The 26,995-nt window shown below is 33.1% G+C and overlaps 1 protein-coding gene across 1 annotated transcript in view; it reads left to right on the plus strand.

Annotated features, from left to right (window-relative positions):
* Positions 1-15,485, plus strand: part of LOC132736794 (titin homolog) — a 50,922-nt gene extending 35,437 nt beyond the window's left edge. The window contains exons 21-28 of the mRNA XM_060724009.1: positions 4,680-4,879; positions 8,984-9,078; positions 9,927-10,049; positions 10,428-10,509; positions 10,818-10,955; positions 11,477-11,606; positions 11,700-12,403; positions 13,654-15,485. Coding sequence (XP_060579992.1) covers positions 4,680-4,879; positions 8,984-9,078; positions 9,927-10,049; positions 10,428-10,509; positions 10,818-10,955; positions 11,477-11,606; positions 11,700-12,403; positions 13,654-13,805 — 1,624 coding nt within the window. The 3' untranslated portion in view covers positions 13,806-15,485. The remainder of the gene's footprint in view (positions 1-4,679; positions 4,880-8,983; positions 9,079-9,926; positions 10,050-10,427; positions 10,510-10,817; positions 10,956-11,476; positions 11,607-11,699; positions 12,404-13,653) is intronic.
* Positions 15,486-26,995: the final 11,510 nt, after the last annotated feature.

Below are 26,995 nucleotides of genomic sequence, written 5' to 3' on the forward strand. Positions count from 1 at the left end.
AACTTAGAATTTTCCTTCACAAATACTATTTTTACTGTAACTTCTTTATTTCTTAACCCATTACTTCATGAGCATTTTGTGAAAAATGGCTTTTTTCATTGAAAAGTCTCCCGTTACAAGTTCAAATTGCTATAATACTATAAAAACTGCTTCAACACTAATCAAACTTGGCACAAATGTTGACTGGACCATTGTCCTTGAAACAACATGCTCAGGCTAAAATTTTCTGTTACCATGGCAACGAGGGGACATCTCAAAATTGCCAAAAATCACTATTTTGCGTTGATTTTTTCCATCAAAATTGATTTCAAAGTGCTGCAACTTCTCAATGGATTGAGATAAAGTCAAATGCTTTTCAGCGTTGGTTACACGTTACCTTATGATCAATCTGGGGTCATTTATAGCCTCTCACAAGTCCAAAATTTTCTTGGCGATGAGGGCGACTCCGCCCCCTTCAAACCCCCCAAACAGAAGGGGGCACATCCCCCTTCTGGCAACCCTCTGATGTATCTTTTGGTTGGGGGGCCGCGCCGAAAAAGTGGTCACTTTTTCAAAGAACATTTCTCAAACAAAAACAAGTGTTGGGAACCTAAAAGAGGCATTTTTTCACCATTAGAGGCAGCAAAAGGGGGGAGGGGGTGAAAAAGGCGTTAAAAGGCGTGTATATGACGTAATGGGTTAACAGAAAATGATGAAAATACTTGAAATTACCCAAAATCGCGTTTTTCCATGTTTCAACATGGCCTGTCATATAAATTTGAAGAAAATTGATGTTTTGTAGATTTTTTGATTTTTTTCATTAACCCATTACTTCATGAGCATTTTGTGAAAAATGGCTTTTTTCATTGAAAAGTCTCCCGTTACAAGTTCAAATTGCTATAATACTATAAAAACTGCTTCAACACTAATCAAACTTGGCACAAATGTTGACTGGACCATTGTCCTTGAATCAACATGCTCAGGCTAAAATTTTCTGTTACCATGGCAACGAGGGGACATCTCAAAATTGCCAAAAATCACTATTTTGCGTTGATTTTTTCCATCAAAATTGATTTCAAAGTGCTGCAACTTCCCAATGGATTGAGATAAAGTCAAATGCTTTTCAGCGTTGGTTACACGTTACCTTATGATCAATCTGGGGTCATTTATAGCCTCCCACAAGTCCAAAATTTCCTTCTCGATGAGGGCGACTCCGCCCCCCTTCAAACCCCCCAAACAGAAAGGGGCACATCCCCCTTCTGGCAACCCCCTGATGTATCTTTTGATTGGGGGGCCGCGCCGAAAAAGTGGTCACTTTTTTAAACAACATTTCTCAAACAAAAACAAGTGTTGGGGGCCTAAATAAGGCATTTTTTCACCATTAGAGGCAGCAAAAAGGGGTGGGGGTGAAAAAGGCGTTAAAAGGCGTGTATATGACGTAATGGGTTAAGGGATTATCTTCATACCTCTAATATGTGTTTCTTATCATTAACCACATCTTATGCGACAAGGTTCATAACTCTAGCACCAATATAGATTTATCTCCCATTGAACTTAGAATTCCTTTAAAATACTATATTTTACTGTGACTTCTCTTTCGTAAGGGATCACTTCATACTTCAAATATATGTACATCGTCATCAACCACATTTAATGTGACAAGGTTCATAACTCTAGCACCAATATTTTTAGATTTATCTCCCGTTAAACTTAGAATTTTCCTTAAAACTGTTACTTATTTATTTCTTAAGGGATCAACTTTATAATCCCAAATATATGTACCTTTTCATTAACCACATGTTATGTGACAATGTTCATAACTCTAGCGCCAATATAGCAAAGATTATCTCCCCCATAAACTTAGATTTTCTTACTTAAAAAATGTTACTTTTTACTATAACTTTTTTAGTTTTAAAAGTATTTACCTCAAACTTCAAATACTTAACCCTTATCATCCATTATATTTTATGTGACAAGGTTCATAACTCCTGAAGCAATATTTACAGATTTATATTTTTTTGAACTTAGGATTTTCTATAAGAAATATTATAACTTCTTTACTTTTTAAGGTATCTTCTTAAAACTTCAAATATATATTTCTTATCATTACACACATGTTATGTGACAAGGTTCATAACTCTAGCTTGACTTTTTCTCGAATTATTTCCCTTGATCTTTAAATTGATGCTAATTGATGTTATTTTTTTACTATATCTTAAAACATAATTATACATAATTAGCTCACCAGAGCCGAAGGCTCAGGGTGAGCTATTAGTATCAAAGGGGGATGCTCCGGCGTCCGTCGTCCGTCGTCATGCGTCAACGATCGTCTTCTTCTCTGAAACTACTAAGCCGATTTACTTCAAATTTGGTCTGTAGCATCCTTGTGACAGTCACACTTGAATTTGCTCATGTCATTCCAATTGGCCCCTTTTAGGGGTCAGCACAGCTAAAAATAGAAAAACCTTTAAACATCTTCTTCTACAGAACTAATTGATGGATGATAACCAAACTTTGTCTGGAGCATTCTTTGGTAGTCTTTTATCAAGTTTGCGCATATAAATTTGATTGGCCCCTTTTAGGGGTCTCTACGGCTAAAAATAGAAAAACTTTAAAACACTTTCTTCTACAGAACTAATGAATGGATGATCACTGAACTTTGTCTGTAGCATTCTTGGGTAGTCTTTTATCAAGTTTGCTCATATGAATTTGATTGACCCCTTTTAGGGGCCACTAAAGGTAAAGATAGAAAAACCTTTGAACATCATTTCATACTGAAATAATTGATAGATGATCACTAAACGTCGCTTCGTAGCATTCTTGGGTAGTCTTTTATCAAGTTTGCTAACTTGCTAAAGCTAAAAATAGAAAACTTCTATTATTACTGAACTAATTGATGGATGATCACCAAACCTTGTCTGTAGCATTCTCAGGTAGTCTTTTTTTTAGTCAAGTTTGCTATTATTATTTTGATTGGCTCCTTTTAGGGGCCTCAAGGACTTAAAATAGAAAAACCTTTAGACATCTTCTTCTACAGAACTAATAGATGGATGATCACCAAACTTTGTCTGTAGCATTTTTGGGTAGTCTTTTATCAAGTTTGCTCATATTAATTTGATTGGCCCCTTATAGGGGCCGCTAAAGCTAAAAATAGAAAAACCTTTAATCGTGTGCTTCTATAGAACTAATGGATGGGTGATCACCAAACATTGACTGAAGCATTCTTGGGTAGTCTATTATCAAGTTTACACATATTAATTTCATTTGCCCCTTTCAGGGATCTCTAATGCTAAAAATAGAAATACCTTTAAATGTCATATTCTACAGCACTAGATGATGGATGATCACCAAACTTTGTCTGTAGCATTCTAAGGTAGTCTTTTATCAAGTTTGCTCAAATTAATTTTATTGGCCCGTTTTAGGGGCCGTTAAAGCTGAAAATAGAAATACCTTTAAACGTCTCCTTCTACAGAACTAATCGATGGATGATCACCAAACTTTGTCTTTAGCATTCTTGGGTAGTCTTTTATCAGGTTTGATCATATTCATTAAAGCAGGGAAAAAAATAGGCCTTAAGAAATATTAAAATTGTTTCTCCAGTACCTTTTTAACAAAAATGAGTTTGTATGCTTTTTTTGTTATTGAATTTTGTTAAAAATTGTATTTTTTTGTTGGATTGGATTTAAATTTGGAAAAAGCACATTTCAGTAAATTTTGGGACAGACTGGAACCTGAGTTTCATGTGCATAATTGAATTTTGGTATCAGTGGAACTGTTTTTGATATTTTTGAAACCATTGTACATTCTTTCTTGTTTTTGATGTACAGAGACTTGAAATTTGGAATGATGTATAGAGACATGAAATTTGGACCAGGAATGTAATTTCTGATGCGAAACGAATTAAGATATCAATTGACTACTGAATGGGTTTAATTTCTGATCCTGAATTGATATGAATTTTGATATGAACTGGCCTACTTTTGATATATTTGATATCGCTTTACCTACTTTCTTTGTCTTTTATGTACAGACTTGAAGGTGTAATTTGTGTAAGTTTTGATGTTGAACTCAATTTTGATACCAGCTGACCTACTTTAGGTATTATTGTCACCATTTGAACTACTTTTTTGTATTTTGACATTCAGATTTTTAATTTGGACCAGGTTTGTAAATTCTGATGCCGAAATGAATTTTGATATCAACTGAACTACTTTTGATATTTTTATTATAATTTGACCTTTATTCTTGTGTTTTATGACATACAGACTTGAAATTTGGACTAGGGGTGTAATTTCTGATGCTGAATTGAATTTTGATATCGACTGGCCTACTTTTCATATTTCTTTCAATGTTTGACCTATTGTCTTTTTTTTAGGTACAGTTATGTTGCCATACAGAATGAATAAAAAAATTTGTTGTCCCAAACAGTAAACTTCAAACATCTACACCTTACATGTTTTGCATGTGACATTTTGTGTTTTCATTCAAAAAAGTTATAAAAAAAATTGTCCATTTAAAATTAATGCTGCTCTAGTGGTTATTTATTCTTCATTTATTCTACATAGTCTCATAGGAACACACTTGCAACATACATATTTTTAACAAAGCCTGTCCAAAATATTAGGGCAAAATATTTCAATTTATATTGTGAATAATGAAATAATAATTTTTATTAATGAGTATTTTTATATTTTATGCAGAGGTCCGATTCTTCATAAAGACATTGCGTCTAAAAATGTTGTGCTCGATAAATATCTAAATGCACGCCTTACTGACTTCGGATTGGCCAGAGAAAAGGATGACGATATGTCGACCTTGGGAGGAAGAAAACATTATGATCATCCTAAAGTAGGGACTGGATGTGATGAAGACTATTTTGATTTTTATAGCTTTGGAGTCAGTAAGTTTTACAACTTATACAATATAACCTAATTTTAATCAATTTGTCATAATGTGTTAAATTTCGGCACAGTTGACATAGTTTTATGATTATATTTAACATTAACATAATGCATCTAATATGTATGTTACTCACCTGTCTTGAAAATAAACAAATGAGTTATCTTTGCTTGGTAGAAACATTTATAGGCATCAAAACTTAAACAGTATTCTTTACTTTCAATGACATTGGACAAAAGTGTTATAGTTTCCTTTTTGCAAAGGAAATAATAAAGCATTGTGACAGTCATGTTCCGGTTTTTGGCCTCAGTGTTTGAGCATCTATGCTTATGGAAATAGTTTTGTAACAATATTAGAACCAATGCTTCTGGGATCAGTGTAACTAGTTACAAACTATTCACAGAAAGACACACAAAACGTTTGATATGTGTCGAGTTTTCCACACAAAAAAACGACTTTGACCAACTATCTTTTTCAAAACTAGTGCAGGCACTGTTTTCACAAAGTAGGAGATATTAAAATACGTGAAACGAGGGAATAATGCGATGTCAATCGGTTAATGACAGCACCAACTTACATACAATTTTTACTGTTTGCTTTTAGTAAAATGTTCTATTTTAATTTCTAAGTAATATAAATCACATTTAAAATGTGGACAGTCCATATGCAGCTTTTGCAAATTTTGCGTACATTTTAAATATTAATGCATTACACGGATTTGGAGGGATATGAACATCAAAAGCATTACGTTTATTTCACATGGCTATGCATAATTAAACAATTAAATGTACAATGCACTAGTTCTAAGGTCTAATCTAGATTTTTTTGTGATTTAAAGCTTATGTTGCAAACATTCTTTCTTTTGTCAAAATAAGTAATAGAAAGATGATTAATTTGAAAGAGTGGAATGTAGTCCATGGCTAAAATCAGATACCCGAGTGTTTCAATGTTTTTAATGTTTATTGTCTTTTGTGTCATATTCAAACGGTACAACAGTTGTCCCTGCTGCTAAAATATGTTAACCGCAAATTGTAGTATACTAGCAAGTTAACATACATGCAAGAATTTTATCTCTTCATTTATAGAGAATAACATGCTACTGTCTTTTGATATCAATTTCGTCAGGTGAGGCTGATATGGGCTAGAAAGGGGCGAGGGTTTTCTATTTATCATGTAATACATAAAAACTGTCAAAATTACAAAATAATCTACTTTTAAATAGCCAATTCCGTAGAAAGGGGCATTTTTGTTCAAAGAAATAATTCTGGAAAACAAATTCCTCTGCCCCTGAAACATAAAATTTGTAAATGGCGGCCATTTTTTCTTTCGACTCGAGATTATTTCCTGTGATAAAAGATACAACTGAATGTAACACATAAGATTCTTACCTTTAGGCATCGATCCAAAAAAATCCCTAAGAATCACATAAACTGCATTTTTTTCCTTGAATTGTCAAATTCAAAAGTTCACGATATTTCCAATCAAAGAAAAGTAAAATCGGCAATCAAACACAAGCTACACAAACATGCGTCTTGTTAGCTCACCTGTCACAAAGTGACAGGGTGAGCTTTTGTGATCGCTTTTCGTCCGGCGTCCGTCCGTCCGTCGTCCGTCCGTCCGTCGTCCGTCCGTCGTCCGTCCGTAAACTTTTACTTTAGACATCTCCGCATAAACCACTACGCCAATTTCATCCAAACTTCACAGGAATGTTCCTCTGGTGGTCACCTTTAAAAATTGTTCAAAGAATTTAATTCCATGCAGAACTCTGGTTGCCATGTCAACCGAAAGAAAAAACTTTAAATATCTTCTTTTAAAAAACCATAAGAGCTAGAGCTTAGATATTTGGCATGAAACATCTTCTAGTGAGTGTCTACCGACTTTGTTCAAATAAAAACCCTTGGGTCAAAATTGGCCCCGCCCCGGGGGGTCATTGATTTTCCCTACATGCATATAGTAAAAACTTAAAACATCTTCTTTTAAAGAACCCAAAGAGCTAGAGCTAAGATATTTAGCATGAAACATTTTCTAATAGGTGTCTACCAAGTTTGTTCAAATAAAAGCCCTGGGGTCAAAATTGGCCCCGCCCCGGGGGGTCATTGATTTCCCCTATATGCATATAGTAAAAACTTAAAAAATCTTCTTTTAAAGAACTCAAAGAGCTAGAGCTTAGATATTTGGCATGAAACATGTTCTAGTGAGTGTCTACCAAGTTTGTTCAAATAAAAGCCCTGGGGTCAAAATTGGCCCGGCCCCAGGGGGTCATTGATTTTCCTATATGCATATAGTAAAAACTTAAAAAATCTTCTTTTAAAGAACTCAAAGAGCTAGAGCTTAGATATTTGGCATGAAACATCTTCTAGTGAGTGTCTACCAAGTTTGTTCAAATAAAAGCCCTGGGGTCAAAATTGGCCCGGCCCCAGGGGGTCATTGATTTTCCCTATATGCATATAGTAAAAACTTAAAAAATCTTCTTTTAAAGAACCCAAAGAGTTAGAGCTAAGATATTTAGCATGAAACATGTTCTAATGGGTGTCTACCAAGTTTGTTCAAATAAAGCCCTGGGGTCATAATTGGCCCCGCCCCGGGGGGTCATTGATTTTCCCTATATGCATATAGTAAAAACCTAAAAAAATCTTCTTTTAAAGAACTCAAAGAGCTATGGCGAAGATATTGAGCATCAAACATGTTCTAATAGGTGTCTACCAAGTTTGTTCAAATAAAAGCCCTGGGGTCAAAATTGGCACTGCCCCGGGGGTCATTGATTTTCCTTATATGTGTATAGCAAAAACTTAAAAATCTTCTTTGAAAAAACCCAAACAGCTAGAGTTAAGATATTAAGCATGAAACATCTTTTAGTGAGTGTCTACAAAATTTGTTCAAATAAAAGACCTGGGGTCAAAATTGGCCCCGCCCCGGGGGTCATTGATTTTCTTTATATGTGTTTAGCAAAAACTTTAAATCTTCTTTGAAAAAAACCCAAATAGCTAGAGTTTAGATATTAAGCATGAAACATCTTCTAGTAAGTGTCTACAAAGTTTGTTCAAATAAAAGCCCTGGGGTCAAAACTGGCCCGGCCCCAGGGGTGTCATTGTTTTTAACTATATGTGTATAGTAAAAACTTAAAAAAAATCTTCTTTTAAAAAGCCCAATGAGCTAGAGCTTAGATGTTTAGCATGAAACATCTTCTTATGGGTGTCTACCAAGTTTGTGCAAATAAAAGCCCTTGGGTTAAATTGGCCCTGCAACGTTGGGGGGGGGGTGGTTGTGGGGGTTTGGGGGCCTATATACAGGTGAGCGACCTCAGGGCCATCATGGCCCACTTGTTTTTTAACAAAACAATTTGTTCACTTATTAAATAATAATCCTGCGAAATAAAGTAAACGTTAAATTACAAGTTCTCAAAGAAAATCGTCTAGCCTGTTTGTTATGTTTACAAGTAGAAAAAGACGCGGACATCGATGATGTCATTTGCAATATAAATTATGACGTCACTTCATTTAGTTGGTGCTTAACTTTATTCGTAATTGAATCGAAATAGAAATAAGAAATAAATAAATATTTTGATTCAAACCTTGTAAGGATATGAGATAAAATTGTTCAATTCACATGTTGATAAAAAATGAGAATATAAGCAGTTGAAAAAAGTCCTTCAATGGGCGGGGCTTATTTTTGATATCAGATTACAGACCTGATATCAAAAATAATTATCAGGCAAGTGTTATCGGGCGGTTACCATAGCAGTTGCATGATAAAATTAATTTAGTAGACTTCAGATAATTTTGATGAATCTGAATAAGATCATGTTTAAGCTGCTATTATTGGTTTTTTACACCGGTGTGCTGGTATATTTTCCCATATATGTAGTCTCCAGGTTTTTCCCTCCATACACATTTCAAATGAAAAGGTCGCTGACATATGACACAATACATATTGAAATGTTTCATTTAAAATTAAAAAAAAACAGACACAAATGCCAGATATTCACTGTTCAAACATGGGCTTATAGCTCAACTTTAATTTATTGCATGCATTAAATGATGTGTATTTTGAACCCTGCATACTATTCAATTTACACCCGTCTGTTTTTGTTTTTTTATCTTACAAGTTATTCGAGAAATGTTGACTAGCCTGGGACCGGAAGGTGAAAAAAATCATTTCTTAAAGAAAATGAACAGCAATCAGATTGCGGAAAGACTGGATGTAAGTAATTCAACCAGATATTACTTTGTCAATGCCCTTTAAATTATTTTGATGTATTTCATTTAAGTTACAATTATTTCGGTTCTTTTGTTTTCGACGACATAAATAAGGCTACTTTTAGAGTACATTGATGTTCATTCAGAAACTTTATCAGTATTGTATTTTATGACTTATAATATGCCAAGAACTATGCATGAGCAAATGAAATGTATGTCGATTCTTGATATATAATAGCATATCAATGAGACTTCAAAGTCATATGCAAAAATATTAAGCAATAAATTCAAAAGTAAACTTTGCTTTGTTCTGCATTAAAAGACAAGAGTAATGAAAAAATACTTCTAGTAGTTTTAAAAGAAGTATTCCATGTTAAATGCGAAACTCCGACGAAACTCGCATTTTGATCCATTCTATACATCAGTTCTAACTTAAGAAAATGGCCATCTGACAGACTTTTTAACATGCTCTGTCGGGTCTGTCTTAATGAGTTTCAAGAAATTGGCTTTAACTATATTATCATTCCTCAGAGTTTATGATTTTATAGATAAATTTCATGAATATACAGAGTTTGAAAATGTTTTAATAAAGGGTTGAAAGCTATATGCTACAATGTTGTGACAGAATTAACTGCACCATTGGTGTAAACTATGAAGTCATAAGAACGATTGTGTTTAATTATATATTCATTTTCTTCGTGCATTTCGAGATTTGGAAGGAAGAGGTCTTGGAGCGGGTAGTTATTGGAAAGTAAGGAGTAAGACCCATGAGGGTTTAAAATTGTTTTTAAGTTGATACACACAGTCACTCATTTATATTAAAATAGTTTAATTTCTTTTAATTTATAACAGAAAAATGTTTGGAAATGTAAGGAAACATCAGACAAGTTAAAAGAATTGTCACAGAAGTGCTTGAAGGATGATGCTGCATGGACTATCAAAGATTTTAAATCCAATGTGGTTGATAAATTACGGGTATATTTATAAATTTTTTATCAGATAATTGTAGGAAGTTACAATCCAATTCTGAGAATTCTCAAAAGTATTCTTTTGATTATGAAGCTTTAAGAACTTGATGTTATCAATATTGAGAGTTAATTGTTGGGGGGGGGGGTAATTTTTTGTCTTCTTGTTGTCTTTGTTTACTTTTTCAAGGGTAAGGGACATGTTTAAGTAGTAAAAATTCAAAATGATATGAGAAAAATATAACAACTTCTAATTGATCTTTTATTTCTTAAAGTCATTCTGTGTTAAAAATAGAATATAAAATCATTTGTATTCTATAAAGTTAAATTTATTGAATAATGCACAAACAGAAGCGGTTCGGGACTGTTATTTTTAAGTTCCTTTCAGGATATATTTTTGGAATTCCGTGATGAAATATTTGAAAATGGAGGGGAAAGTACGTGTCATCAATGCATAATCAATCCAATCGGTAATTTGTTATTAAACTAACTAAGTTAAATTGTATAATTTGTTCCTATAATTGATTTGTTATAGTGATATTTTAAGACTACAATTTCATTTGATAAATAAACGATTTGAATTCATGTTTTGGAGATATTAAAAAAAAATTAGGCTTTATCATGCTTAAATTTACCCGAAGTCGGTATCAGGTTTTAGTCAAACAAAGGCCAGTTGTGTTTAGATATTTTAGATATATTGTTGATGCAAATTAAATATTTTTAATTAAAAAAGAAAGACATATTTTGTCTTCATTTATCCCTATATACATTGCTGCAGTTTCAGCTGATAAATCCTCCTTGATAAATGATTATGCCAACTGCCGTCAAAAGATACAAGTGTGCATGGCTTGCGAGAAAAATAGTTTCCTCAATCCAATAACCTGCTATTGTGGTGCCAAATTGAAAAGTGCAATAGGTATAAATGTATAGTTTCTTAATTTTAATCATATCAAAATTGCATATTTATAATTATACTTGTATTTGATATTGTTAGTGTAAATCATCTTTACTGAAGCTGCATGTTCCTACAGCTGGTTCCCGTTTTTCTACTTTGAAAATATTTATACACTTTAGCTAGGTATTTAAAAGATATTTGTCTGCACGTTTTACGAAGGAAGCATCATTTCTAGACAATTTTATCTCTCGAAGCTCGAATTCAACATACATATTGTTTGATATATATATATATATAACAAATAATTAAATAAGTTAACTCATGGACTGTGTTTTTTGTTTTAATTATATGTGACTTTTTTCCGGCACTTGTTTTCATTTTTTGTATATATATATATGTTTTAGTTTGTGGTACATATACTTAAATCAATGATCCATCTGCCCTGACAATACCCGCTTACCAAGCACTTCAAAACCCTAAAAAAGATTTTAAATGTAAGATTAAATTTCATTATTTCATTTTCCTTTTTTCCTTGTTTAAAGGCAGTAATTGGGGAGCATTACTTGTCGCTGGTGATGATGATAATCCAGCTAAAGCTGCAGTCATGAAGAAAGAAATACTAGAGTTGGAGAGATTAGTTACGTCACAGGCACCACGCATTATTGGAATAAGGTACTTTAAAATTTATTTTTTTTACTTCACTTCTTAACTTATTACATTTTTATTTGGAATAAATTAATAAAATATTAATTTATGTTATTGTAGGCAGCATAATGTGAAGACGGTTGTACCCAGTGAAAACGATATAGAGAAACTGTCAGCATGGACACAAATTAAAAAGCATATTAAAGCATTCAGTGAAGATAAAGAGATCGATACATTATTGATATACTTCTCATGTCATGGGGAAAGCTCTGTCGAAGGGAATATGTTTCATCTTGGGAAGAAGGAGTATATATCATCAGATGACTTTCAAAAGGAGTTAGACAAATTGAATAAAATTGATGAATTGATTATTTTCCTCGACCGCTGTTTTCCTCCAATGGTGAAATTTACAGATAGAAAGTTTATTCAGATAAATGCATGCAGTGATAAAGATGCGGCTGTTCTAAAAGAAGAAGGCAGCTTGTTTACCAAGTATGTTATTCAAGGACTGAAAGCTAGATCAGAAGAAAGAGAATGTTCCAAGGACTGTCAGCATTGTGTCGACTATTGGAAGCCGAAAACAGAATACATCTCAGTCTTTGCTTTGTTTGATTATGTTAACAACCACTTAGAACGAAAAGCCAATAAACCACATTGGCAAGGCAAAGGTGTTGGGAAAAATATAGCTTTCTTCACGGGGGAAAAAGTAGAAATAAAATTTACCTCAAAAGATGAAAAAAGTGAGAAAAGACATGCCCCTCTGCCACTCAGCTATCTTAAACACTTTGATGAATTAAGAGAACGACTTTTTAAGGCTTTCGAAGGTAATGTTTCTCTTCACCTATTACATTTTGAAAATAACTTGCAAGAGTTTTAAGTAAAGTTATGGCTAAATTTAATTAAAATAGACTTAATTTAAATACCAGAAACACGAAACATCAAACTATGATAACCAGACAAGACTTTTGAGAATTTAGTGAAATTGAATCATTTCTGAATCATCACACGTCTTTCCTATTAACACAGAAATACAATGCTAAAGACTTTCCTCATTTATTTAAAAAAATGTTGTTTGGCAAAATTTATCTGATACTCATTAAATTTCGGACACTATTTCGTTATTTTCAGTATATATTTACGATTTCTTTATTTACTTTATTTTATAGTAACGTCTTTATGGCCTAGTGGTAAGTATGAAAGCATGGCAATCTTAAAGTTGCAAGTGCAAATCCTCAACAAACCTTTTTTGTTCAGATAGCTTTAATTGCCTTTTTTGTAATTATATTCGGTATTAGTGGAACAATCATTTCTTGTAATTTTGGTGTCTTTCCCTAAAGAGCATAACTTTGATATACAGATATATATGTAAATTTTCATAATTTTAACCTGTACAGTCGTTCAATGGGTGATTGGCATGTCAAAAACTTATAATTAGTAGTTAAGTTTAACAAAATATAATATTTTCTATAAAAAAATAAACAAATATAAAAAAATGTTTTTAATGTATAAAAGCAATGTTTCAATTAACATTCCAACCTACAATCTTCATCATTTGAAAGTAAATGTCTTAATTACTTATTACTTAGGCAAGTTAAGCAAATGTTGTTTCGGTAACTTAAGTTATACACATGCCATATGTATACCGTTATGCTATACTTTAAAATCCCTTCTTCGGAATCCGATAATTACCGACAAAAGGTCATTGAATATTCAAATGTCTCAGATCAATATTGCCAAACAATATGATATCGTACATTGTTACATTAATTAAGACTTGTGATACAGAATGTCATTTACTAAGTTACTAAGAGAATAAATAGAGGTTATCCCTTGTCATGTAGATGGCATTTTCAGTTATTCATAAACTACTTAAACTACTTATTAACCTATGAAGTATTACGAGTCTATCATATAAAAACTGATGTATGCCTACTCTGAAGAATGCATGCGGATTCATTTACAATTATGTTCATTGATTGTTAGAAAAGTAAAGAAGTTTGAGAGTTATGATGACTATTTCTTATTTTATACTGAAAATATAATGTTTTGCATTTACCTTGTTTTCAATTTTCAGTTGATCAGAGAACGCACGTAGTCAAAATACAAAAAGAAACATTCAGACAGGATCAACCATACGACGAATGTGACACGTTAAAAAAGGTGATGCAGGCCTGGCTTCAAAGGCTTCCACTCGTGGTTACTTTCACCGCTAAAGGCATTAATTAAAAACAATGAAGATTTGTTGAAATAAGACGTGCTTTAGAGACGTCTTCACACAGAGCTTTTGAGCAGAGACAAGAACATGTTTTATACCTTATAACATTTGTACTATACTTTTTGGTTGTTTATTTGTTTTGTTTTTGTTGTTTTATTTTCAGAGATTGAAGCAGTTTTTTTTATTTCTGGCTGTTATTTTAATCAGAACTCGGCTTTATAGAAGAGCCACAGCTAAGCGGGGCAACGTTTAATTTATTTTACTTTCTTTAAAACACTTGTTGTTTGTTCAAAGTCATAGTCATGTCAATAATATTGGATGATCAATTTTACACCTGAATCTGTGTACATTGTCTTAATTTCATAGTTTTACATCAACGGACAAGAAAGTATGTCACTTCTTCAAACTATCTCGATCAGATGATACAAAGTTCAATTCTACGTCTTAAACAGAGATAATGGTCCGAATTTCATAGCTATACATCAGGTGATAAGAATGTAGTTCACTTAGTAAAAATCAAGGTCAGCTGATGTCTAAAACTAATTTTACATCTGGAATTGGGCATTTACATCAAAGGCCAAGAAAGGTTACTTCGTCAAACAATCTAGGTCAGCTGATATCAAAGGTCAGTTCTTGGACATGATCTTAATTTCATAGCTGTGCATGAAAGTGCAAGAAAGTAGGTCATTTCGTCAATTATCTAGGTCCGCCGATATCAAAGTTCCATTTTTTTCATCTTAAAACAGCGCACATAGTCCGCATGTCATTGCTATAGGGAAAAGGAGAATTTCATTAATTCGACCTTGACGGTAAGGTCACTTAAAGGAAAGATCACATCAACCTTACATTTTCAATGTTTGTTTAATCGGAAGTCTTGTTTGGCCCAATTATAAATCAAGTCCGTACATATATAACAAAATTATTGCAATTTAAGGGATACTCAGGCAAATTAATGAGAAAAATATCAAAATGATCTAAAATACTCAAATCACCCTAAATTGGCATTTTTTTAAAAAGTCTCAACATGAATTTTTGAATAAGTTCTAAAAGTTTTGGTTAGAAGCGTAAATATATTTATATATCTTAAAAGAAATTAAGTCATGTGACTTGAACAAACCCTGGAAGTAACCGTTACAGATATTGTGGATATTTATCTTATTAAAACAAGTATAAGTCATTCAGTTGACATGATTTTTAACGTTGCCAGAGTTCACTGTGACAACTATTTTGAAATCGTAATGCTCTATCCTGACCCACGTGGGTCAAGTTAGGATACCACCGTTTTATTCTTCATAAGGAAAAAAGTTTTGTTCATGTGACTGCCAAGTGTATTCATTTATAGGACACTTGCAGAATAATGAATGAAAAAATCAAAACAAAGAAATGAAACATCCTTCTGTGTTTCCCTTTAACCAAAATTCAATAATTTGACTTTGACTGTCAGTGTAAAGTAAAGCACTAGGCCATCGTCATTTTAGCATTAAAAGACTTTGTCCAAATGTTGCTTTGTCCAAGAATGTAGATAATCCATTTATTAATGACAAAAAAATTAGCATTTTAAACCAAAAATCAGTGAAAACTCATAATTTAATCTTTAAGGTAAAGTTATAAAAAAGCCAAATTAAAATGTGTGATTTAAATATTTCCTTTTCAAATGTGTTAAACTGATGGCATCCTTTCATATCACAAAATAAGATATTTTGTTTCTTTCACCGTTCGGTAAGCTCAAATAGGTAGAGCGTTGGGCTGATCATGAAATCTCTCCACTGGTCCTTTGTTTCTGCATATACAGAAGTTATCTGTCCTTGCGAAAGTGGAGGCAACTAGTACTGGTAAACTGCTTGACAGCATGCCCAGGAATTGAGCTCTGGTAAAGTAAATGTGGCTAACTGCCGTGATCTTGAGTGAAAACTACAAACACCAAATTGAATATAAATATAGGATGTTCATTTACCAAGTATGGTAAATTAGGTTAGCTTTACTTTTTTCATTCAAAGATTTCGCTTGAAGCAATAAGTTTCACTTTTTAATTTACTCTCCCTAGTATGTTTTAATATTATGAAATATGCACACCTTTCGTACTTAGCATATGTAATGATCATTGTAGGCCTATTTCATATATTGTACGTTACTTAACTTTCTAAGAACATTTCTTGTTTAAGTAAATTCACAGGGGGAGGGGGGGGGGCTGTTACACAAAGGATGGAGTTTTATGATATTAAACTTGTCAGGAGTTTTTGTGATAAATGTCACTGAGTTCGTATATACTACAAAAACACTTTTCAAAAATGATAATTTTAATCTTAAATAAAGGTGAGTTTTAGTTGATAAATTAAACTTTAATGACCACCAAGCTTGCCTTACACCTTGTATTATCTTTTTAAAAAGTATTTCATATGCCATTTTTTATAACATTTGATAGTTTTTAGTAAAACTTTCATATTATTTTCCAATTTGCACGTATTGACCTGTTTATTTCTAGTCTTCATCCTTGCCGTACATAATTACCTAATTATAAGGCAAAATTGGAAACAAAGCCTTGGCTAAAAAATTTATAATGATTTTTCAAATGTCCTGGAGTCCTTATGATAACTCTAAAGATGTCCTAGGTAGAGTTCTTATGATAACTTTTGTTAGTGCCACTGTTAGCACGGCACGTTTTAATAGCGTTATTTATTATTATACCCCACACAACAAAGTTGTAAGGGGGGTATACTGGAATCAGCTTCTCCGTCCGTCCGTCCGTCCGGCTGTCTGGCCGTCCGTCGGTTTTTTCTTGTCCGCCCAATAACTTAAGATTCCTTTGACCCTTAGTCTTCATATTTGGCATGGAGGTTAGTCATGATTAGTAGATGACCCCTATTGACTTTGAGGTCACCAGGTCAAAGGTCAAGGTCACAGGGGCCTTGACTTCAAAAAGCTTGTCCGCCCTATAACTTAAGATTCCTTTGACCCACAGTCTTCATATTTGGCATGGAGGTTAGTCATGATTAGTAGATAACCCCTATTGACTTTAAGGTCAAAGGTCAAGGTCACAGGGGCCTTGACTTCAAAAAGCTTGTCCGCCCAATAACTTTAGATTCCTTTGACCACAGTCTTAATATTTGGCATGTATGTTAGTCATGATTAGTAGATGACCCCTATTGATTTTGAAGGTCACCAGGATCAAAGGTCAAGGTCATAGGGACTTTGACTTCAAAAAGTTTGTCCACCCATTAACTTAAGACCCTTTGACCCACAGTCTTCATATTTGGCATGGATGTTGATCATGACTATAAGGTGACCCCTATTGATTTTGAGGTCACTGGGTCAAAAGTCAAGGTCACAGGGACCTTGACAAAAAAAGCTTTTCTTCTTAATTGCTCAAGAATGTCCTTTCCGCATTGTATTGATTTTGACATTTTCACATTTGAAGCATGTAGAATACATAACTGAGCAATGCACTGGCTTAGTAACCTCAGATTTGGCAGGGAGGTTGTCCTTGAGCTCTAAATGGCCACTGTTGATTCTGACAAAGTTATATGCGGGGGTATTCACGCCATGATAGTGGCAGTTCTAGTTCAATAAGGTTATGAATCATTATGAAATGTAGTGTACAAAAAATGAAGATATGTAATGTTGGTTTAAAGTGTATTTTAGTTTCTTACCCCCGTTTCTTGTGCAATGTTTCATTTTAAGTATTTTGCTTAACCAGATTTTGTAGACTGGAAATAGGATGGATGTAGATCATATTTGTAAATGAAAATTATATAACGATATTTATTTCCTTAAAGGAACGTTTGTCAGCAATAGTTAAATGGAATAGTTGTTATTGTTTTATGATGCTCTATATATTGTTCAATGTATTTAAAAAAATTAGATTTCATTTTCATCAAAGCTTTATGTATGAAATTAATATTTCATGAATTTTATTGCATGTTTCAGAATTTATTAGAAGGTCAGTTTTTTTTTGATATCGGACAACTTTAAACATACTCATTTAATGCTCAATTGTGAAACAAGTTCTTGCAACTTTATTCTAACATAGGATGATGTATAAAATAGGGTTCAGATTTGGCTTTATAATAAATAATAACTCTGAGTATTTAGTGTAATACATAAATTAGGAACTAGATATTGCTGTCTTAGTTTATTTAGTTACTGGTCCGTAATTAGTATTACTGTGAAACTATAATGGTATAACAAACTTGAATAGATGTTCAAGTTCTTTGGATATTTTGACACATGGATGCTATCAGAGAGATTAATCTAAGTAGTTTATGCTTGTTCATTCAACAGGAACCAGGTTGTTTACTGACAGGGAATACTGGGACGTCCAATCTCACCAGGTCAAACACCACTATAGTTTGGTTAAGGCAATGGCCACTACACTATACATTTTTTTTAATTTAATATAATTGGTTTTTCATATTCAGTCCACTGTGACAAATGCTTTTAATCAATCATCAGGTTTGTCTTTAAAATTATGTTGCAATTCAGTTACTTACTAAATAGTGGTTAACAAGGATTCGGATTTGTGCCCCGGGCTTTCAGTGCTGCTGTTCTTGGACAAAATGATTGGTCCCTTTCCCTTGTTATTTGTTTTGAATTTCCGGGTTAAATATAATGAAAACTCCTGGATCCACTTACAGTCATGCAATTGTTCTTTAAACAATGCATTAAATTAGATAATAATTTCATGCCTATTTGTTCATCGTCAGCTTTGGATATAGTTATTTATAGAATAGACAAAAATAGATATCAATGAAATGTGATTTTTCAAAGAATGTTTGGACATATGTAATTCAAAAACTTAAGTCCGCCAAGATTTTGGAAAATGATTTTTCAAATTTCCAATCTACTGCACTTTTTGAATCTTTTGAACACGAAATTATTGATAAATTTATCAATACTGTTATATTCGAAACCAAATGGACAATATGGAAATATCGTAACAATTGTAAGCATAATTATTCATATCAACCAATACCTATTTTGTTAAGAAATTTGTTTAATGATATTTAATACCAATTTGAATACAAATGTAGAAATAAAGACGATTCAGTGACAGATTTTTTAAAATACTTGTAATTTGTATGAATATTACCTTTAATGTATGAGACGCAACTCAATTGAAATTACAGATTTAATTCATAATGAGGTAACTCGCTTTTCAACCTTGTCATTCAAGTAAATGATACCTTTACGAATTATATATTTTTCACATTATCTGTACTGCTTCTTATTTTGTAAGAAATCAAATATATACTTGTATTATTGTAAGGCTGATAGGAGGATGCTCCTCGACCCCTAATATGCCAATGATGGGGGAAATAAATGGGGTTACCCCTTAACTGGTCGCCCGAAACTGAAAAAAAAAGAAAAAAAGATATCAATTATACGCTTATGTTAAAACAAAGACTGCATGATCAGTACTTACAAAAATGAATTGATAAAAATATTAAATGATGAATCAGTTCAAGTTATACTGCTATAAGAATAAATATTTGAATATTATCATAAAGAATACTTGTTTTGCTTTAAGCTTTTTTTTATCACATTGATATAGCAATTGGAAGTTTTGCTTGTACTTATAAAAACCTACGAGTATGTTAACTTAAAGAACTTTGTTCACTTAATGTTGAATCTAACTATTATTTCTTGTCATGTTGTCCACTCTATAGAAATCTGTAACAAAATGAATTGTAAAATATCTATTTCATTGTATTAAAAATATAAATGCTTAAGTATTTATGTATTTTTGCTATTGTGATATCTTAGTCATCTTTTTATGTTGTAAATTTGTATATGCCGGTATGCCAATAAACTAAACAGTTTATTTCCTCAAAGTATGTATCTTTATTTAAGAATATTGTGATTAATTTGTGATTATTATTATGTGATATAAATTTTGTTGTAGTAAAAAAAAACAAATTCCATTTAGATTTTTCATTTTCACAAAATAAAGTATTTTGTCTATCAAATTTAAATCTCTGTTATTCATATCACATAAGTCATTTAGCATAGCGCATACATGTAAATGGTATATAAGTAGTAGAAAGGGCATCGAGGGGGAGTACCCAAGAGTATAAATCGAATTGCCGAGTGTTTTGATGTTCTTTCTCTTTTGTATCATAGTTAAAAATAAAAACACGTTCCCTTAGCACGATATGACACCCCAGACAAAAGTAACCAATGAACGAGCACCCGAATACGATATTTCTATCGCGGGTAACTAATACCTGCACCCCAGTTAACCCACTGTGCATGCATATGTATACGATTTAATTCTGACACATTTTTAACAGAAAGGTCCCCAAACTATGATGCCACAATTTAATGGACTTACCTTCGTAGAAGGAAAGGCGAAGTTTGATCTTAATTTTATCCTACGCAAACTCCCTCAGGGCCCACGCAGCTAGCAGCGGTTCGGATACATTTATATCTTAGAACTTACATCATGTAGTTATGATAAAAATTGAAATATAGTTACAGACGGGTGGTTGTGGATGGGTGTTTGAGACCCAGGGAGTTTGTGAAGGTTAAATATATGATCAAGCGTTTCCTGCTACGAAGCCTGCTACGAAGGTAGGTCTAGCTTAATCATGCAATTTTATTTAATACATCACTCCCTCATTGGCACATGTGAATGGTATATAATAGTTTCATTACAGTTTTTACGATAACAACGCTTGTTGAAACGGAAGAATATAAAGAAAGAACACGACAATACCAGAGTAATATATAATTGTATTAAGAACCATTTTACATTTGATTCTTCAACAGGATAAAACAATTCTTGGTTTAGGCAGAAGTCACTTTTACATGGACAAGGTCATACATGTGTTTTAAGAGTTATCAAATGCGTGACAGTTACTTGTCCAGAGAGTAATTGTCGTTGGATTTAGATGACAATTTCACGTAGTACTATGGATCAGTGAGAGGAAGTGCTGTGTTCATGAACTATAGTTCCCAAGCCCTACTATGCGAAGCATATGATAATCTGTCCTACACTATTGTAGATAAAGTTAATGGGTACTAATAGAACGTCTTTATTGTTTAAAGATCCTGTAACACAATTTTAAATGTTTTTTTTATCATAAATCAGAATTTACATTTCATGTATATAAAGGGAGATAATTAGAAATTAATTTTTAATAAAGTCTATGCATTTTTTTAATAAGAAAAAGAATCAATAGATTTTAACGTTTACTTATAATGCTATTAAACATTTGCAGTACATATTTAACATATTCTTGGATGTTCCGAAATTGTTTAGGAGAATAATTATATACATATATAAAATTTCACTTAAGTGTTGTTACATCCTTAATTAAAACATAAAGTATCTTTAAGGACGTTTCAAAATCATCGTTCGTAATATTGAAAAATGTTATGTATAATTTATTTTCTAATATTACGTATGATAAGCTGTATGCAATGTCCGAATAATTCGATAGAATAGACGAATCCATGCAGAGCCAAAGTTTTATCTTGTTACTCTACGATTGATGACATGTTTATATTACATAGAATATTCACAGAATATTAACACAGCATGGTGCAGAGCATTATTTTTATACACCTGAAACGAAATTTGGGGGATATAGAAAAGTCAACCGGTGGTCGGTCGGTTGGTTTATCGGTTGGTCCAGCGGTGCGATGCATTTTCCTTGTCCGTAGCATAACTTGAAGACTAATGGTTGAAATTCAATACAACTCCATACAATGGTCAAGCACATTGAGAGGAAGTACAGTGCACAAGAACCATAACTCCATCTTCACTAATTACAGAGTAATTGCCCTTTTATATTTTTTTCCTGTCCGGAGCATCACTTGAAAACTACTGGTTGGAATTCAAAACAACCTCATACAATGGTCAAACACAATAAGAGGAAGTGCAGGGCACAAGAACCATAACTCTGTCTAAAAGAATTATAAAGTTATTGCCCTGTGTTTCTTTTCCATTGATTTCTTTGTCCGGAACATAACTTGAAGACTAATGGTTGGAATTCAATACAATATGATAAACAAGATCAACAAGGAAAGGCGGCGTTCAATGCAACGCAACCTCCACCCGACCCAGTAACAAGAGCCAGTGGCAAGGAGCCCAGGAGGACCCCAAACAAAAACAGGACAGGGCACAAGGCATAGCAGTCATACAATGATCAAGCACATTAAGAGGTCCAGCGGTGCGATGCATTTTCCTTGTCCGTAGCATAACTTGAAGACTAATGGTTGAAATTCAATTCAACTCCATACAATGGTCAAGCACATTGAGAGGAAGTACACTGCACAAGAACCATAACTCCATCTGGACTAAGTGCAGAGTTATTGCCCTTTGATACTTTTCCTTGTCCGGAGCATAACTTGAAAAGTACTGGTTGGAATTCAAAACATCTTCATACGATGGTCAAGCATAATAAGAGGAAGTGCCGTGCACAAGAACCATATCGCTGTCCAGAGTAATTATTGGTTAATTGCCCTTTGTTTCTTTTCCATTGCTTTTTTCTTGTCCATAGCATAATTTGAAAACTACTTGTTTGAATTCAATACAATTTCATACAATAGTCAAGTATATTGAAAGGAAAGGCAGTGCACAGAAACCATAACTTTTTCTTGACTCATTTAAGAGTGTTTGCCCTTTGTTAATTTTTATTGTCCAGTGCATAACTTGAAAATTAATGGTTGGAACTCAATGAAACTTCATACAATGGTCAAGGGCAGTGAGATGAAGTGCAGTGCACAAGAACCATAACTGTTTAAACTAGTTACAGTTATTGCCATTTGTTACTTCTTTTTTGTCCAGTGCATAACTTGAAAACTAGTTGTTGGAATTCAATACAACTTCATGTAATGGTCAAGCACAATGAGAGGAAGTGCAGCGTACAATAACAATTACTCCATCTTCAGTATTTGTAGATTTATTGCCCTTTGTTCATTTTCCTTGTCAAGTGCATAAATTAAAAACTAATGTTTAGAATTCAATGCAACTTCATACAATGGTCAAGCGCAATGAGAGGAAGTGCATTGCTCAAGAAGCGTAACTCTTTCTTGATTTATTACAGAGTAATTCAATGAAACTTCATCAATGGTCAACCACATTGAAAGGAAATGCAACATACAATAATCACAATTATCTTTAATTGCCCACAACCATATCTCTATTTCAATTATTTTACAAGGTATTCTGTTAGTACATGTAGTAACTTCCTCATTTCCGAAGTAGTCTTGCGGTGGTATTAATCACATTTAGTGATAGTTCTTGTTAAATCAGTTGAGAGATTTTGTCATCTGTATAACTATCGATTGAATAACTGGAAGTATTTCATAGTGTTACAAGGGAAATAATTCTTACTGAAGCGATAGTGAGTTTTGCAAATGGTTATTTACCATGTCGTGGATATTGTGTTACAAGCCTAATATTATTATTGCATTAAAATTAAATCAGTTGTGTAAAAACGAAAAAAAAAATCATCAAAAAATTCTTATGCGCATGACATGCAAATTGAAGTTTTTGTTAAATCAACACTTTTACTTCCTTATTACAATACAATACTTTTGTAATGAATGAAATCGCTTTCCGATATTGAAATACAGAATTTATTTATACTTTATGCAGAACAATCCTAAATATACTACAGAAATCATGCGTGTTATATATAACATAACCTTATATAACAATTCTTTCAATAAAATGAAGCGAAAACTTAATTTTGTTAACAGGTAAACAATAACTTTTCTTTTATTTTATTTCAACTGTGTACTTCTTCATGTAAAGATATGCCATCAATCAGTTAATTAAAAAAAATGTTCAATATAGCTAAACTGAATTAAATACCTTTTACATTGTACTTCCTATTAAGATAAGACATTATTAAACGGTTTTTCTAAAAGAACAACATTTGATAAAGCTTGTTTACGAAACAGTTACCGCAGATTAACCAAATATTAGTCGAACACGAAAACGTTTTTATCATTTGATGGTACCATTATGATATACATTGTAATTGGTTGTGCAAGTTATTTAACTTAAAGTTTACATGTTTGGCCAGGTTGCACATCTGCAAACCTGGGTTGGAGTATGGTGAATGATGGACGGCGGGCGGGTAAAAATTTTCGTAACAGTTTTCTCAGCAACTACTTATCACAGACTCTGGATACTTAGCATACAACATTGACACATGGTCCCAGATTTCAGGTCTGTTGCTCATCCACTTCCTGATAACCGGCTTAGTTAAATTTTCAACATTAATGGTGATTGGTAGGCAATTTTCGTAACGGTTTTCTTAGCAACCCTTTATTGCAGCCTCTTGATATTTGGTATACAGTATTCAGACGTGGCCCCATACCGTGGGATTTCATTTCAGGTCTGTCGCTCTTCCACTTCCTATTTACCGATTTAGTTAAATTTTCGACATTAATGGTCAATGATTGGAAATTTTCGTAACAGTTTTCTCAGCAATTACTTATCACAGCCTCTTGATATTTGGCATATAACACATAAACTAGTGGTCCCATTCTTTGGGATTCAATTTCAGGTCTGTCACTCACTTCCTGTTTACCGACTTAGTTGAATTTACGACACTAATGGTCCATGTTAGGAAATTTTCGTAACAGTTTTTTCAGCAACTACTTATAACAGCCTCTAGATATTTGGCATTCAACATTAGCATGTGGTCCCATACTGTGGGATTCGATTTCAAATCTGTCGCTCATCCACTTCCTGTTTATCGACATAGTTAAATTTTCGGCATTTATGGTCAATGGAAATACATTTTTGTAACAATTTTCTCAGCAACTACTTATCATTGGCATACAGCATAAACTAGTGGTCCCATACCGTGGGATTTACTACAATGATAAACAGTTTGCCCATTTACCAAAGTAAATATGTTACAATTAATTTGAAATACTGCAAACCTATTGGACCAAAAAAAAAAAAATAAAATACTCAATAACGTTTTCTCGGTGACGTCATTTTCTGCATTATGTTTGTTTTCTCATGGGGCGGCCCAGATGATAACAGAAGACACTTGTCAAGTTTTAAATATTTCCAAAAACTTAAAAATCGTCCTCATAAAATGGTAAATCAGCACACTGTTAGTCAGTCTAGTAAATCGACGGATTATTACAATAATAAACTTAATCTCGAACATAGGCAAACTAATTTATGCATCTATAATCATTACCCTTACTTTTTTGTAATTTCAATTTCCCATAAGCCAGTGAGAGTTAGTCCTGCTAATTTATGTATACTATGAGACTAAATAATGTATTTTGTAATATTATCCCTCAATTTTTGTGTAATGTTAATTTCTCATAGGTCACTGGGTGTTATTTATACTGTTAAAGGGAGACAAAGGCAAAATTGTATTTCATCGTTATGATTTTTGTCATTCATTATTATGTAAATGTCCTCAAGATCAATACACTAGGCAGTCACAGGAACCATTTTTTTCACCCGCAAAAAAAATTAAAAAATCAAAGGCCATAAACCGCTGAACATTGCGGAAACGTAAGCATGTGAATAAGGAAACTCATCGATTTTGGGGTTCAAAACTTTATCTATATAACATGCAGGCGGTTTCAATGTTGACAATGATGACATAATTTATCTCTCTGATGAACGCATTCATTTTGAATGAAAGTGAATTCTGTCCGATGCGATACACAAGGCCAAGCAAATATTTTCAATAGTTTCATAATTTCAATGTGAACATACATTTAATTTCAATAAGATCTATTTATAATTCAATGTGTTCATTAATTTGTCTGTTCGTTACACTTAAATGCCGTATTAGTCAGATACACTTACTCGTATTTTCTTCAAAAGTGTCTTCATACAGACGTAAAGACAGTTCGCTTCGCTTCGGACAATTTGTTGTTTCTCCATCTTCCGTCTGTAAGAAGACACCTTTGAAGAAAAGCGCACACTGTATCCATTACATGTTTTCCTCCGGATACAATTTTTTACCGTTACTTAATATGTTATTTATACATTGTATTCTTAACCTTATGCATTATAGACATGCAATGTATACAAATAAGACAGTGATTTAACATAACAATATATTCATGTATACTGTTTTGTGCTATCACTTCTTTAAGTTTTTATAAGAACCAATACAAGCGGTCAAATATTTAGCATTTCACTATATGTAAGACATAATCAAATTGAACATAATGGCGCAGATATGATAAGCAATCGTTTATGATATAGTCAGAATATCATATATTATCTTTATTACTGTCATAAAGATAAAGAAACTGTGACTCATTCAAAAAGGTAACGCATTCTTTACACAAATGAACGCGTATCTATTTTAACTATGTACAATTTTTGAACATGAGTATATACATGTATATCTCATTCACATAATATAAACTGTGCATTCTAATATAAAATTTAGTCCTTTATTTGTTGGGTTTTACGTGTAGGTCATAATAAAAAAAATATGCATGAATGAAAATATACAGTACTGTTTTTTTTAAATAAATCTAAATTTAACTAATATCATATAGTTCTAATACAATGTAATAGCATGCACGAGTATTAACCGATACTCGTGCATGTGGTTCTAATAATATATATTAAGTTACAATAAGTTATGCATAAGTCTTGCATTTTCTACCATATTCCCTTTTTTATTTTAAACTCTTTACCTGAATAAAAAAAAATAATCTATGGAAATTAATGTCATTACACCCGTTATTATTGTCTTACAACAGTATGGTGGCTGCTTTGTGCCATTCGTGTTTTCGTCCCGCGACCCCGCCAAGCGAAATGTCGAAAATCAACAAGTTAAAATAGCGGGGGCGCAGAGCGAAAACACACTCATTAGCGAGCGCGCGGGGCGAAGTTTAATAAATAAAACTTCGCCACGCGGGGGCGCGAGGCGATATTTAAGAAAATTAACGGCGGCTGGGCGCGGAACGAAAACATGCTTATAAGCCCCCGCTAATTAGCGTGTTGTCGCTCCGCGCTCCCGCCATTTTAACTTGATATTTATCGACTTTTCGCATGGCAGGGTCGCGGGACGAAAACACACTAACTATAGCGCGGGTGCGCGACAAAGTTTTATTTATTTCACTTCGCCCCGCGTCCCGCTTATTATCGTGTCTTCGTCCCGCGACCCCGCCGTTTTATATCTTTAATTTCGCTCCGCGCTCTTGCGGGGCGAAGTTTTATTTATTTAACTTCGCCCCGCGTCCTCGCTAA

This window comes from Ruditapes philippinarum, unplaced genomic scaffold, assembly GCF_026571515.1.
Source record: "Ruditapes philippinarum isolate M1 unplaced genomic scaffold, ASM2657151v2 ctg1262_1_1_1_1, whole genome shotgun sequence".
Classification (NCBI taxonomy): Eukaryota; Metazoa; Mollusca; class Bivalvia; order Venerida; family Veneridae; genus Ruditapes; species Ruditapes philippinarum.